The sequence below is a fragment of the Ammospiza nelsoni genome, chromosome 17 (genome assembly GCF_027579445.1).
Source record: "Ammospiza nelsoni isolate bAmmNel1 chromosome 17, bAmmNel1.pri, whole genome shotgun sequence".
Classification (NCBI taxonomy): Eukaryota; Metazoa; Chordata; class Aves; order Passeriformes; family Passerellidae; genus Ammospiza; species Ammospiza nelsoni.
The window spans coordinates 504,564-519,743 of NC_080649.1; the positions used below are offsets into that span (position 1 = coordinate 504,564).

Sequence of the window (15,180 nt, forward strand, 5' to 3'; positions counted from 1 at the left end):
GTAACTCTGTGATTGTGCGAGGTCCGTGCCGCTGATCCCGGGCTGCGTTTGCCGGGAGCCGGAGCAGCAGAACCAGGCGCCGTTCCCGGGATGTGCTGGGAGGGGTCAGAGCAGCGCTCCGGGGAACCGGGACCGGCCGGGGAGCGCTGGCGGCACGGGGGGGCGGGCCCGGCCGGGGCGGCGGGGCGGGCCGGGGCGGGCCGGGCGGCGCGGCCGGGGCCGGGGCCGGGGCCGGGGCCGGGGCCGGTGCCGGTGTCGGCGGGAGCGCGGCCGGAGCCGCACGGGCGGCAGGTACGGGGCACGGGGGGCCGGGACAGGGCGTGCGGGGGGGCTGCCGGTGCCTCCGGCCGAGACCCTGCCCAGGGATGCCCCGGCATCTGTCAGCGCCCTCGGGCATCCCGGGCGGCGCCCCGGGCCCCAGGGACCGGCTCGACGGGACCGGCCGTGGTGTCTGACGCGGCTACACACCCGAGTCACCCGGTCTCTGCCTGGTCTGGCAGCAGCGGGGCGGGTTTCGTGCTGGGCAGGGGTTTGGGGTGTACCCGGCGTGCAGCAAGGGGTAGTAGTTCGGACTTAGCCTTTGTTTACCCAGGGGTTTCCTTTAATCTCCCTGATAAAAGAGAATGGGAGCAAACCGCATCTTGGTGGAGTAGTTCAGTGTTTGGTTTGGTACTGGAAATGTGCCATCTCCCCCAGGATGGTGCTCCCAGTGAGGCAGAGTGTGCCCGCAGCATCCCAGGGGATGCAGTCCCTGGTGCTGGGCGTTTGCTCCTCTTTCTGTCCAGGATTCCTTGCCTAAGCAACCAAGTGAGCTCACAATGTGACCTTCCTGGCACATGAGGAGCACGGCTTGTGATTGTCCCGAGAGAGAGGGACATCATGGGAGCCACAGGTTCGTGGATTGGGTTGAGTTGGAAGGGACCTCCAAGTCCACTCGTTTCACCCCCTGCCCTGGGCAGGGACACCTTCCACTACCTCAGGCTGCTCCAAGCCCTGCACTTCCCACCCCCCAGGGTAGGATTTCTTTCCAATATCCCATCCATCCCTGCCCTCTGGTAGTGGGAAGCTATTCCCCCTTGTTCCCCTTGTCCCTCCATCCCTGTCCCCAGACCCTTTCCAGCTCTCCTGGAGCCCTTCCAGGCCCTGGCAGGGCTCTGAGCTCTCCCTGGAGCCTTCTCTTCTCCAGCCCCAGCCCGGCTGCAGAGCAGAGGGAGCTCAGGCTAGGCAGGGCAGCGGGAGCAGAGTGCCTGGCACACACACAGAGTCGGGGCAGCGCTATCTGACTGTAAATACTCCTGAGTGCTGCACGCCTGCCCGTGGGCTGGAGCCCCGGAGGCGCCTGCGTGGGCTGGAGCCGTGGGCGGTGGAGCTGGCACTGTGTGCCCTGGCCGCTGTCCCTGCACCAGCAGCACAGGGCATCTGCTGGGAGCTCTGACCCCACCTTGAGACAGGCTTCCATTGCTCACCGGCACCTGGCTGCTCCACTTCTCCAACTGCCAACCTGTAAACTTGTGAGGTAATAAAAGAAATTCCTCTAATTTGCCAAAGTACCACTAGAGAGATGTCTCATTTAGGAAAACTAGGCTTTTCCCTCAGGGTTCAGGGGAGATGGCAGATGAGCAGCTGCTCATCAGAGAGGAGTGACTGGTGTGTCTCAGGAGAGAAAGTGCTGAGCAATCACAGTGTCATCGGGCTGGTAGTGTCAGCGTGGTTTTGCTGCCCGTATCTGACCCTGGAGCTTCCAGGAGTGGGGCAAGTTTTGCTCATTACTTTATTTCCTCCAAGTGGCAATTGCCCTAGGAAAGCCCCAGAGGAGATTCAAGAGAGTCAACAGGATCATTTCGTAATGTGGGAGTGTGATGTCACTGTGAGGTGGAGGAGTTTCACCCAGGGTGATGCTGGGATGAGGCAGGGCTGGATCAGCTGCTGGAGACAGGGAGGACACGTCCTCAGCACAGAGAAACGCCACTGGAACCGGGAGCAGGTTTCTCCGAGGATGGCTTTGGTCACCCCAGGGATGCAGGTGCTGCCAGGAGAGGGGCCTTGGCACCCTTGGCACACGCGGGGGCTCACAGCCCTGGCTCAGCTCGGGTGACCCTGCTGTGACCAGGGCAGCCCGGAGCAGAGCAGGGATGTAACGCAGGGCTGGCTCCCACCTGCAAAGGGTTCAGGGCTGTGTCTATCGAGGGGGTGGCCCCTCTGTGCCCCCAGCCCTGCTCAGCTCTTGCTCCATCACTGCTCCTCCTCCTCCCTCCAGAGGGGCTGTGGGAAGGGGACACAGTTGTCAGCGCACTGATGGAGAGTGGGTCCTTACACCCCTCATTTATCACCTCTCTGCTCAGGTGCAGCCTGCTGATGGGGCAGAGCAGGACCCACCCCAGGCTGGCACCAAACCTGGCACCAACCCTGCCCTGAGCAGCTCTGGGCTGAGCTCTGAGCACTGTGCCAGGGAGGAGCCCCCAAAACAGGGCCTTGGGGCTCACCTGGGGCAGCTTCCAGCTGTCAGCAAGGAAGGAGCCTGTTTGGAAACACTGGAAATAAAGGTAGGAAGAAAACTGTTAAAATGAGAATATCCATCACAAAAAAAGTCATCCAGGCATGTTCAAATGCAGCTTTTGCTCCTTGCCATTTCTTTTATCCCATATGAAGAGGAATAACTTCTCCCAGTTATGAGTGACCCATAGGGACTGGCACACAAGTGGAGTCCCCCTGTGGCAGGAGCCAGTGGTTGGTGACAGCAGGGACAGCCGAGGGCACACAGCTGGCCAGCAGCAGCCAGGCAGGGGCTGGAAACTGCAATCCACTCTAAATCTGTTACTGGATTTGTTAAAAGGCAGAAAGTGTTTCCTCGTCGGCCTCGCTGGGCTCCCCGATGTAAAGCAGCTCTGAGGACTATAAAGCCAAGGCTGGGCTTGCTGTGCCCCGGGCAGGGCTGGCTCACTCTGCAGGGCTGGGGCAGCACAGCCCGGGGCTCACAGCCCACCACAGCCTGGGCAGCTCGGCACAGAGCACGGTCACTGCCCCTCTGTGGTATCTGCCCAAAACCCAGCCAGGCTCTGGTGCAAGCCGTGCTCCCTCCACGAGCAGAGCACCCCCAGGCAAGGGCAGGAGGAGCCTCAGTGGCACAAGGGCATGGAGGATGAGATGGGGAGGTTGGGGGTCCGGGGGTCCAAGTCCCAGGACACGAGTTCCTTGGAGAACAAAAGCTTTTCTATAAGAGTACAGCCTGCCCTCAGATCTTAGAGGAAGCAGCTGGGGTTTGTTCTTCCCCAAGTCCTCTCCCACAGAGGAGCACCTACATCTAACATCAGAGGTAACAGGCATGCAGTGAAAACCATCACCCCTCTTTGTGTCGTGCAGCGAGACTTCAAAATCTGTTGGGTTTATACTGTTATCAAATTCTCTGTGTGCTGCTCAGGAGAACTGGCAGATCTGGCCAGCACATCAAGGAATCAGTATCACCTTCTTTATTTTTGAAAAGTATGAAGAACCCACCTCCTTTCACTCCCCAGGGCCCGTGCGCACCTCTGCTGCCTTCTTTGCTCACCTGCAAGTAATGCTGTGTCACTGTCATTCCTGCCCTGCCGAGTGCTGCTCCTTGGTGAACTATTGCTGCATTATTCCGCCACTCTTCCTCCCGGGATGGGGCCTATTCCCAGCATTAATCTTTAACTCTGCTCTCCTGCAGCTTAAATCTGACAAACGTTCTGAGTGCCTGCCTCAGGTTCTCTTTGAAATCCTGCCTCGGGATGTTAAGATTTAGTAACACAGATTCTAACCTTAAAATAGCAGCACAAAATGTTCTGTTTACTCACAAAATGAATGCCAAGTATGCAGCATCCCTCACCACAGCAGAGGAGTGGGGGGGCCGTACTGATAATATCTGACAGACAAAGGAATTTGGTGGAAAAAAACAATCTGGTGTCCCTCCTCCAACGGGCAGCAGCCCTGGACAGCATTCCTGGTCCTGGGAAAGGTGCTGCTGCTGCCAGCTCCTCTTCTTCTGTCCCTCTGAAAGCTGGATATGCTCTAATACTTCCTACTTTAAAGAAAAATTGTCTCAGGCTCCATGTGGGGTTGATCCCTGAACGCTGTGAGCCTGAGCTCTACCCAAGCCAGCTCTGCGTGTACTGCTTGGTCCATCTAGTGTTGGCCGAGGCTGGGACAGCATTCCAGCTGTATCAGAGTGCACACAGCAGCACCTGGGCAGGCACTGCCACACTGCAGGGCCCTGGCCAGGCTCGGGAGTCACCTGGCACAGCCACATCCCGCAGGTCACTCAGCTCCGGTGGGGCCAGCAAGAACCCAAAACATGACGAATCATTCAGCACCTGTGGAGCTGCTGATCCCAAAGCTCTCCTGTAGAGGAGGCTGGCTGCCATGCTGCTGCCGTGGCATGACCCTGCAGAGCATTGAGTTTTCCTGGGTTACAAACCACGGCCGTGCCATCGCAGCGGCCGCCCCACTCCTGCTGTGCTGCCCAAACCGGGCACCTGGTGTGGCACAGCCCCTGCTGCTCTCAGAGCTGCTCTGATGCCTTTTCTCCTGCTCGCAGGCAGCAGCATGAACCTGAAGAAGTACCTGGTGCGGGCGCTGCACCGCCTGCAGAAGGGCCCTGGCTACACCTACAAGGAGCTGCTGGTCTGGTACTGCGACAACACCAACACCCACGGCCCCAAGCGCATCATCAAGGAGGGGCCAAAGAAGAAATTAATCTGGTTCTTCCTAACGCTGCTCTTTGCATCCCTGGTCTTCTGGCAGTGGGGGATCCTCATCAACACCTACCTCTCCTACAATGTCACCTCATCCCTCTCCATTGGCTTTAAGACCATGAAGTTCCCCGCAGTCACCATCTGCAACGCCAACCCCTTCAAGTAAGTTTTTCTTCTCCCAGTTTCCCCATGTGTGCCCTAACCCCTCAGAAACATTGCCAGTGAGAGGTACTGAGGGCCCGTTCCTGTCTGAGACATCACATTAGGAGCATCAATGGAGTCACCAGGTGTGCCTTAAAACAAACAAAGAACAATATGGAGATGAATGGCTCAGGGCCAGAGGAGGGTTCATGTCCCTGCGAGTTCTCCTGGGCTTCACAGAATCCCAGAACACTTTGGGTTGGGAAGGGACCTTCAAGTTCATCTCATTTTGCCCCCCACCCTGGGCAGGGACACCTTCCACTATCCCAGCCCTGTCCAGCCTGGCCTGGGACACTGCCAGGGATCCAGGGGCAGCCACAGCTGCTCTGGGCACCTGTGCCAGGGCCTCACCACCCTCATGGGGAAAAGTTTCTTCCTAACACAGTTTCTGTACCATATCAGTCAATCCAATGAAGGTTTTTATCTCCCTGCAAACTTTCCTCAGCTCATAAAAGAACCAAATTCAGCTCACCCTTCCCAGCCAGAATCAGTCTCTCCATCTTTCCCCACAATTTCTTTCCTTCCCCTTCCTCACTGTGAGCATTCTTCTCATTGTTCATACTCCAGTCACTGAGAGCTGGTTCCACAGTCCTGTCTGCCATAGAGACAGAAAACTGAATTGTGATTTCAAAAGAGTCACTGATTTTCATTAGAGTTGCTTTAAATCTATCGTGGTTTTAAATCCATGCAATAGTGTAGCCCAAGGCAAGACGCTCCCAGTCAACACAAGAATTGCTTAGGGGTAGTTTTTCCTCCACTTGCTAGAGGTGTTTTGTGTAAACTGCAGTGAATTACTGAACTACAACCAACGTGGCCCAGCATTGGTGTGTTCAGCCCTGCAGCACTCCCTGTTTATCGTCCCACTGCTCTGCCCAGCTGCAGCCTGCTGGGACACCAGGGTGCGAGCTGGCCGTGCTCTGCAGGGCAGCTCCCCTTGTCCTGCAGCACTCTGAGGTGCCCAGGAGGGTCCGGGCTGGCCGTGCTCTGCAGGGAGCTCCCCTTGTCCTGTGCTAAATTCAGGCAGCACTCTGAGATGCCCAGGAGGGTCCGGGCTGGCCGTGCTCTGGGACAGCAGTGCCAGGGAGCTCCCCTTGTCCCGCAGTAAGTTCAGTCAGCACTCTGAGGTGCCCAGGAGTGTCCAAACCAGCAGTGTGGCAGGTGAGCTGCCTCGTGTCCCCACTCCCTGGCACTGCTGTCCCACTGTCTGTCCCGCAGGTACTCGGAGGTGAAGCCCCTGCTGAAGGAGCTGGACAGGCTCATCGACGCAGCCCTGGAGAGGATCCTGCAGCCCACACCAGGCAACAGCACTGAGAACACGTCCCTGCCACTCGACCTGGAGCTCTGGAACCAGATCCCCCTGGTCCTCATTGATGAGCACAACAAAGACAATCCCATCATCCTGGACATCTTTGAGACCAACCAGACTGCTGTGGACAATGAAAATGCCACAGACAGCAGAGCCAATGTGAGCAGTGACACTGCTGAGGGCCACCAGCTCTATGGGATCAATGGAACCATGGACAATGAAACCACTGAGGTGAACCAAACCACTGCTACACCTGCCCCGGCCAACAGCACGTTGGAAGAGAAGAAGTACAAGCTGGCAGTGAAGCTGGTGAGATGAGAGGGGTCCCACAGTGACAGCAGGCAGAGATGAGGGATGGGTGCCTTGGCAAGGATGCATCAGGGAGATCTGTGTCCCCTCCCCACCAGCTGCCCGTGGCCACTCTGCCCTGGGGCTCTGCTCTGGCTGTGCCAGGTCTGGGCACTGCCTGTGCCCAGACCCAGCCCTGGTGCGGGCTGAGCCCAGGACAGAGCCAGGGCAAGGGTGGTCCCTGCAGGCTCCCAGGCACCTTAACCCCTTCCTGGGGTCAGGCACCCAAAATGCCAGGGAGAAGCTGAGGCTGCTGTCCCATTCCTTTCCTGCTGCAGTCTGCAGAGGCACAAGGTGATCCTGGAACCCCTCACCCCTGCTCCCATGGAGGCTCCAAGGACCCTGCCTGGGCAGACCTCAGAGGCTGGGGAAACTGCAGCCTTAAAGAATTGGTCCAAAATTGACATTTTCTGTTAACTTGTGGGGTCACCCTGGGGATGATGTATGACCTGCCCAGCAGGGAAATGTCCCTGGCTGTAATGACAGCCAGCTCAGAGTGACAGCCAGCTGAGTGTGACAGCCAGCTCAGTGACAGCCGGCCTGTGGCCCCGTCAGGCTGAACCTCGCAGTCCCTGGAGCTGCAGGCAGGGCTGGCACGTGGGTGAGCAGGTGGGGAGGGGGTCCCCATGGCCCTGCTGTCCCCCAGGCTGAGGCTGCCTGCTCTGTGTCCCCAGTGCAGCCACCAGGGCTCTGAGAACTGCACGTACAGGAACTTCAGCAGCGCGGCACAGGCGGTGACCGAGTGGTACATCCTGCAGTCCACCTCCATCCTCTCCAAGGTCCCGCTGCACGAGAGGATCAGGATGGGCTACCAGGCAGAGGACATGATCCTGGCCTGTCTCTATGGGGCTGAGCCCTGCAACTACAAGTAGGTGCACAGGAGCCCCCTGCTCCTTTCTGTCCCTGCAGGAACGAACAGCACGTGGGTTCCTTTCTCTTTTTAACATATATATCAGCTGCTAATGAGATTGCTGCTGATTCTCAGCTCTAACAACGCTTCCCAGTGTTGGGAACCACAGCTGCTGAGCTGGGCCCACCTTCTGCTTTATGTCGCACCCCTTTAGTCCTCCCAAGAGTCACAGTTTTCTGTGTATGATTCTTCCAGGAATTTCACCCAAATCTACCACCCAGACCATGGTAACTGCTACATCTTTAACTGGGGCATGGATGAAGAGGCTCTGAATTCTTCCAACCCTGGGGCTGAGTTTGGTAAGGGAGCTTTGAAATGGAGGAGGGGGCTGGAGTAGCAGATGTGAGGGCTCTGTCTCTTGGTACCCATTTCTGTCCCTCAGGACAGACTTATGATTCCTCTGTCACTGGAGCACTGCAAGAGGGAGCAGAGGCATTCCAGAAGGGGGTGAGCCCCAAAAGGAAAATGTGCCACACAGAAAAAAGTGACTACAGACATATAGCAGAAGGGCATCCTCTGGGTATTTAAAATATCTGAGGCAACACGTGACTGTTGCCTGCTACTGCAGTTCTGGGCATTCACCACCATGAGTGTTCCTCCCCAGGTCAGGCTGCCGTGGCAGCCAGACCCTGGCTCTTCCTAAGGAACAGGAGAAGAAAACAGACTCCCTTTTTTCCCCAAGCCTCACCTTCCCATGCAATTCCTGTTGTGTTTTGTCTGGTGTCCCAGGGCTGAAGCTGATTCTGGACATCAGCCAGCAGGACTACATTCCCTACCTGTCCTCTGCCGCTGGGGCCAGGCTCATGCTGCACCAGCAGAAGAGCTTTCCCTTCCTCAAGGACCAGGGCATCTACGCCATGGCTGGGACAGAAACCTCCATTGGAGTGCTGGTGGTATGTGTGGCATTCCTGGGGAGCAGATTGTCTGAGAATAATGTTATCTGATGGGAGCCAAACCAAGTTTGCTTTCAGTCTTGGCTGAACTGGCTCAAACCAAAGGAGACAAGGTACACACCTGTCAGGGGCTGGAGCGCTTTATGGAGGATTTTATGTAACTGTCCTGCAAAGTGCTTGGTTGAGGCCGGGATTCTGGGCTCGGGTCACGGCTGTCTCTTTCTGCAGCATGTCAGAAGGGGCTTTGGCAAACCCTGAGCAGCCTGGATCCACCCAGGGAAGGGGCTGCAGCCTCCTCACTCTGCCAGCCCTGACTCTCATCTCTAGCAAAGCCAGTGGGGAGCACGGAATTACAGAGCTCTGGAAAATGGCACAGGGACCTGTGGAGAAGAGATAAGCACAGTCTGGTGTTTGGGTTTCTCTCCAGGACGAGCTGGAGAGGATGGGTTACCCCTACAGCGACTGCACCCTGAACGGCTCCGACGTCCCCGTCAAAAACCTCTACAGCCAGTACAACACCTCCTACTCCATCCAGGTAACGCACCTGTGCACCAAACAGCACTCTTCGGGAAAAGTCATCAAGGCACTTAGATCCTTGCCTATCGTGTAGGGTATTGGGGAATCATAAAATCATAAAACCTTTCAAGATAATCAAATCCAAGTATCAACACAGCACCAGCACTGATAAACCATGTCCTCAAGTGCCACATCACATGATTTTTGAACACTTCCGGGGATGGTGACTTCACCACTGCCCTGGGCAGCCTGTTCAAATGCTTTACAATGTTTTCCATGAAAAATTTTTCCTCATATCTGATCTAAGCCACACATGGCTCTGTAGAAAGAGTCATTGAGGTTCTGGGAAACTTCTGCTGAGACAATGTCAGAGTGACACTTCTCAGGAGCCTGTGTTTTGTGTACACAAGTGATATTTACCCCTGAAAGGAGATGAGTACAAAGCAGAGAGTCTCCCTCTGAACATTCCTGCGATCTTTAACTTTTTTCTCTTTGGGGGAATCAAGTCATTTTTCACCCTAAAAATGCAGCTGGTTCATGCAGGAAGGGAAACAGCCCTTTGCTTCTTCATCACTCTGAAAATTGGATGAGAAAGTTGAGTGTCAGTAAACCTTGCATCTGTAGAAAATTGGAGGGCCAGCATTAAGCAGAGGTTAATTTGCAACAGGCTGTGCTGGAGAAAGAAGCAGCTCTTGAGGGTGCAATGTGATAATAAGGGAAACACCCAAACCCTTTGGGGTGATTCACAGATGCACCCGGAGATCAGGAGGGCTTTGGGCTGGCAGTGGTTTTATATTTCTACCTTTATGTAATATAGTAACAACTAGACCACTTTAGCCAGCTTTTGAAGATGCTTGTATAAGGTTTAAGCAAACACTCGAGAGGATTGCATTATTCCCTGGAAGTGCAAACGTGATGGAGTTCTGTGCGCACGTAACGCCACTTCAGAGCCCTCTCAGCTAAACCAGGCTCTCCCAGCACTGCCTGGCTGCTCTGCACTCTGTGGGCCTTTCCTATCACTCTGCTTGTCCTGCCCACAACTGTTAAATTGAGTTATCTTCTCACAGACTTTGCTATTGCTTTGTGCTGCCTCGTGCAGAATCCCACTCCAGGCTTGGGTGATGAACTTCACGCCTCACCAAGCTAATGGCAGTGCAGCAGCTGGAGCTGCAGCCACAATCCTCCCCAGAAGAGCAGCACCGACACAGAGATCATTCGTCTGCTCTTTATGTTGAAGGATTTGGAAATTCATGGCCTTAAAATGTAAAACCAGCCCTTTGTCAGTGCTGTGTAAAGCCTGGAGAGCACAGCCCTGTCTGTGGTGGAAGAGAACATTTGTATTCCCTTTTGGAAGCGCGAATGTTACTTCTGTGAAGCCCTGAAATAATTGAGAAATGAGCAGTTTCCTGTGTGAGTGGGAGCGGGTGCTGAGCTCCCTGCGTTGCCCACGAGGGCTCACGAGTGGCCAAAGAGCTCCAGTGCCCAGCGAGGCTGGCAGGGCTCTGGCAGGGCCAGGCTCTGGCAGCCCCAGATCACCCGTGCAGTGCAGGACAGGAGTTCCTGGGGCACAGGGGCACAGGGGCCGCTGCCACCCCAGCAGGGCACAGCTCCCCAGGGCTCAGCCCAGCTCTGAGCATCCCCGTTCCCTCCCAGGCCTGCCTGCGCTCCTGCTTCCAGAACCACATGGTGGAGATCTGTGGCTGTGGGCACTACATGTTCCCTCTGCCTGAAGGGGTCAATTACTGCAATAACGAGGACAACCCAGGCTGGGGTAAGAGCTGCTGGGGCTTTCAGGGGCTGGGTCTGCTGCTGTCCCTGCAGCTCCTGCACGGCTGCTCCCTGTGGGATGTGGCCACCTGGCCAGTGCTGGGAGAAGGGGCTGCGTTTGGTCCTGGCTGGGGAAGCCCTTGGGCACCAAAGAGAGAGAACATGGCATATCGCTCCAGGCCTCTGCACCCAAAAATTTTGGGTCCCCTGGCAGGGGCAATGGAGGATCCAGTGCTCCCCTGGGGTAGCACAGGTCTGTGCTGGCAGAGGCCAGGGCTGTGCCAAAAATACCAATCCTGGGCAAGCTGGTTGTGTGAGAACTGTCTTCAGAAACTGACAGTTTATTTTTAATTTATTAGTAAATTGCCTGAATGTTTTGCTCAAGCTTCTCAAGGAAAGGAAAGATGGCAAATCTGTATTGCATGGTCATACCTAATATTTATTTTGATAAATGGAACTGATATACCTGAGTAACTGGGTCCTTATCTAAAGAAATACTTTAATTTTGTTTTCACCAAACAGCATATTGCTATTCCTCACTGAGGTCCAGCATAAAACAGCGTCAGATCTGCATTGACTCCTGCAAAGAAACATGCAAGTGAGTACCTGAGCCTGATCTGGTTGCTGTGGAGGTGGAGGATCCTTCACTTTGACTCCCATCGGTCCTGACTGTCCTGAAAGGGCAGCAAACCCCGCAGGGCTGGTTTGCTGTGGGAGAACTGAAGTTCCAGGGACTTCAGAGGAGGGGAAATCTCCACACTAACGCTCTCCCTCTCCACAGTGACACCCAGTACAAAATGACCATCTCCATGGCGGACTGGCCATCAGAAGCCTCTGAGGTAACCCCCATTCCTTGGCTTGTGACAGACTCTGGTGGCTCCTGTCCCCAGGCACGGGCACTGGCTGTTGTCAGAGCTTTGCTGAAGTCCACGTTTCCCACATGCAGAGCAGACCAGCACCAGGGTATGAGGCAGGGAGGGACCCCAGGGTGGCTCCTCCCTGCGGGGCTCTGCCCTAGTGCCAGCCCGAGGCTGAGCCCACCTTCCCCACCCACACAGGACAGGGAAGGACACCCACTGCCCTGCTGAGGCAGAGCTGCCCTGCTCAGCCCCACGGTGTCCCCCTCCAGCTGCACAGGGTGCCAGGGCTGCCTGGCACGGGGCACCGCACCCGCAGGGCTTCTTCTCTTCAGGAGCACAGGGTGTCTCTACTCTTTGTGAACAGATTTTGTTTCCCTAGGACTGGATTTTCCATATTCTGTCTTATGAAAGGGATATGTCAACAAATGTGACTCTGGACAGGTGAGTGAAAGGAACAACCACTTTATCTTCTCTGCTGAGCCTGTTAACATCAGCCTGACACGAGCCCTGGCTCCGGGCCAGCGCGCGGGTGCGAATGGCAGCGAGGACGAGGTTTGCAGCGTTCACCTGGGACACACAAAAGGCAAATCCAAAAGGCACTTCGTGCATGTCCTCTGCTCTCCAGAGCTGCAGACTGGGCTAGTCAAACTCAAACGTGCAGCAAAGTAAAATCAGCCTTGAGGACAGTTCCAATGTCATTACGTTTGTCACTCCATACTGATGTCTTGGTGTCTCTCTGTCCCACGGTCAGGCTGGAGCAGAGGCGCAGGGCATTGACAACCAGCTCCTCACTGAGGTGGGTTTTGTTCTTTGCAGGAATGGGATCATCAAGCTGAACATTTACTTCCAGGAGTACAACTACCGCACCATCTCGGAGTCAGCTGCCACCACGGTGAGTGCCCATCCCAGCCCTTCTGGCAGGGCAGGCACAGGAGCCAGCAGCTGGGACGGGCAGGGCTCAGTGCCCTGGGGGACAGCCTGTCACGTCCCTTGAGGCTGCCTCTTGGCACACCTGCTGAAATGAAGTGGGTGAAGCCACCTCTGCCTGGTGGCTCACACCCCTCAGTTCCTTCCCCCACTCCATCTCCCGTCCCTGTCCCAGCCCTGCAGGGCAACACCAGCACAGGAGAAGCCCCAGCGGGCAGGTCCCAGGTGCAGGGGCATCACCCACATCAGCACTGGCACACGGGTGATGGATCGGGCTGGGGCACAGCTGGGGGGCTCACTCTGCTCTCCTCCCACAGATCGTTTGGCTGCTGTCGAGCCTGGGAGGCCAGTTTGGGTTCTGGATGGGGGGCTCGGTGCTGTGCCTCATTGAGTTTGGGGAGATCATCATCGACTCGCTGTGGATCACCGTCATCCACGTCATCAGCTGGTGCAAGGGCCTGAAGCAGCGGCGGGCGCGGTACCCGGACGCGCCGCCCACAGTGTCGGGGCTGGTGGAGGCTCACACCAACCTGGGCTTCCAGCACGAGCTCGTGGGGGCCCCGGCGCTGCCCCCCGAGCCCGGCACGCCCCCGCCCAACTACGACTCCCTGCGGGTGCAGCCCCTGAACACGCTGGGCCCCGACAGCGACACGGACACCGAGTGACCGCGGGCTCCGTCAGCCCGGCCGCGCGCTGGGCAGCTGTCTGTCCAAAGTCAGAGGGAATGAAAAGCCCAGGCTGTCCTCTCCTATGACTGATCGCTGGCAGGAAGCTCTGCCTAATAAACCCTGCAATAAACCTCGCAGAGTCAGGCTTTGGCTTTAGCGTGTAGGGCTTGTGTACATCAGTATTGCTGTAAAATCGTGTCACTGTTTCTCATCACCAGGTGGGTGGGAAGCAATTCCAGGGAGCAGAGCAGGGTGGTGGCAGGGAGAGGACAGGATGTCCTCACAGTGGATGCAAGGCCCTGGCCTGGTAGATCACAGCACCCTAGAAGAGTTTGTGTTGGAAGGGACCTTAAAGACTGTCTCATCCTACCCCCTTCTCCAGCGCTCCTGGCTGCACGGATGTGGCACAGCTGTGCCATACCATGGAGCAGAGCCTTGGGATGGGACCAAAGCTACTTATGACCTCTGAGGCTGCAGAATTTCCATTCCCAAACAACTACGATGGAAACTGAACTCTCCCTTCACTGCTGGAGCCCCTGGGTGCCCTGTTGTGCTGCTGCCCAGGGTTTGTAGCACTCACGGTGCAGGTGGGCACAGCTGATGGTGTGCCAAGAACACGACTCCACAGAGACTCGGCTGGGAAGAGGCACCAGCCTTTTTAATTATCATTCTTGCAATAATAAAAAGTTGATTTAGAAGTTGCCTTTAGCTTCCCTGCTGGCAGTGGGGTAGTGCAGTGCTGGGTTGATGGCAGCGGCCTGCAAGGAGGAGAACACAGGGTGCTCCCCCTGACACGGGGGCAGCCGGGGCCTTTGGCGGTGCCTGTGGGGCTGAGCATAGTGGGGCAGGAGCTCACCTGTCCCTGGCTGGCTATGGGCCCCAGGAACTTTCCCAGGAAGCCATCACAGCCCTCAGGGCCTGGCCTGGCTGAAGTACCTCTGCAGAAGTTCAAGAGGAAGCACAATCCTGTGGTTAAAGCCCATACCAGAACACGCTGTTCTGGGCACGGCGCCCAGCATGGGGCAGCTGCAGAGAGGGGGCTCCAGGATCCCTCTGCACAGCAAGAGCCCCAGCACAGGGTGCTCTGCTGAAGGATGTGGGGCAGAGCGTGCCCAGGGCCCCTCCAGCCCCTCAGCAGCACTGGAAATGGTGGGGACAGGGGCTGATGAGCACCAGCAGCAGGACAGAGGAACTGGGGACAATCTGACAGCTGAGGTGCCACCAGCACAGCTGATTCTGCCCCACACAATGGAATTCTGTTCAAAATTCACTGAATCCCGGTTCAGGGAGTACCTCCTTCACATGTCCACACTCTGCCCCAGCCCTTTCTCCCCCAGCTGGTTCTCGTTTGAAGGAAGAAGGACCAACAGCCCCCAAACACTGCTCTTTACAGAACTACCCCACCTAGGCAGAGCCTGAGCCCAGCAAGCCCCTAAACCCACCAGAGTGCCAACAGGGCACATGACAGCAAAAACATCTGTAAAGGCAGAGGAATGCAGCCCTTACAAGCTGTCCTAGACTTCTCCTGTCTCCTGAAAGGACCATTTCCATTTCTGGGCACCACAAACACACAAGCACAGCCTCCTTTCCCACAGGAGAGCCTTGTAGAGTGATGGCACTTGATCCCATACCACAGCTGAGTGGGAAACAAGGCCCTGACACCCTCTCCTCCTGAATCAGTGCTCACTGTGTGCAGTGCCATCCTTGGCAAAGGCCTCCAAAGGATAAAACAGTGAAAAACCAGAGCACATTTCCTAGAACATGGGGAATGCTGAGAGCAAGAACCTGGGCATCACCTCTCACACTGTCACCACCAGGTCCCTGGCCTGGGCAGCAGGTGCCAGGCTGCTCATGACTTCAGCCCCAGCTGGCTGCCAGCCCGGGCCAACAGCAGCAAAGGAACAGCCCAAAACCCTCCCCAGCAGCACTGGGGCTGGGGAAGGCTGGGAGAAGCACGGCTGGTGAGCTTCACCCTCCCTACAGCAAGGTGAAGGGAACAGAGTGTTCTCTGCAGGACAGGGACAGCTCACCGTTCCAGTCACAGCTGGCTCCTGGAGGTGTCTGACATCTCA

General features: G+C 56.5%; 1 protein-coding gene across 3 annotated transcripts; it reads left to right on the forward strand.

Annotated features, from left to right (window-relative positions):
* Positions 1 to 222: 222 nt before the first annotated feature.
* On the forward strand, positions 223 to 13,239 carry SCNN1B (sodium channel epithelial 1 subunit beta). Of its 3 annotated transcripts, none has more exons than XM_059484278.1 (13): positions 223 to 291; positions 4,556 to 4,874; positions 6,129 to 6,528; positions 7,242 to 7,435; positions 7,673 to 7,776; positions 8,207 to 8,370; positions 8,798 to 8,905; positions 10,540 to 10,657; positions 11,176 to 11,251; positions 11,435 to 11,492; positions 11,893 to 11,954; positions 12,330 to 12,405; positions 12,758 to 13,239. In XM_059484278.1, exons 2-13 carry the CDS (start codon positions 4,564 to 4,566, stop codon positions 13,103 to 13,105), a joined length of 2,019 nt encoding a protein of 672 aa, XP_059340261.1. In that variant the 5' UTR covers positions 223 to 291; positions 4,556 to 4,563; the 3' UTR covers positions 13,106 to 13,239. The 3 variants fall into 3 exon arrangements, with proteins under 3 accessions (XP_059340261.1, XP_059340263.1, XP_059340260.1); XM_059484280.1 differs by lacking the exon at positions 223 to 291 and adding an exon at positions 1,407 to 1,516; XM_059484277.1 differs by lacking the exon at positions 223 to 291 and adding an exon at positions 2,455 to 2,543.
* The last annotated feature ends 1,941 nt before the right edge of the window (positions 13,240 to 15,180 follow it).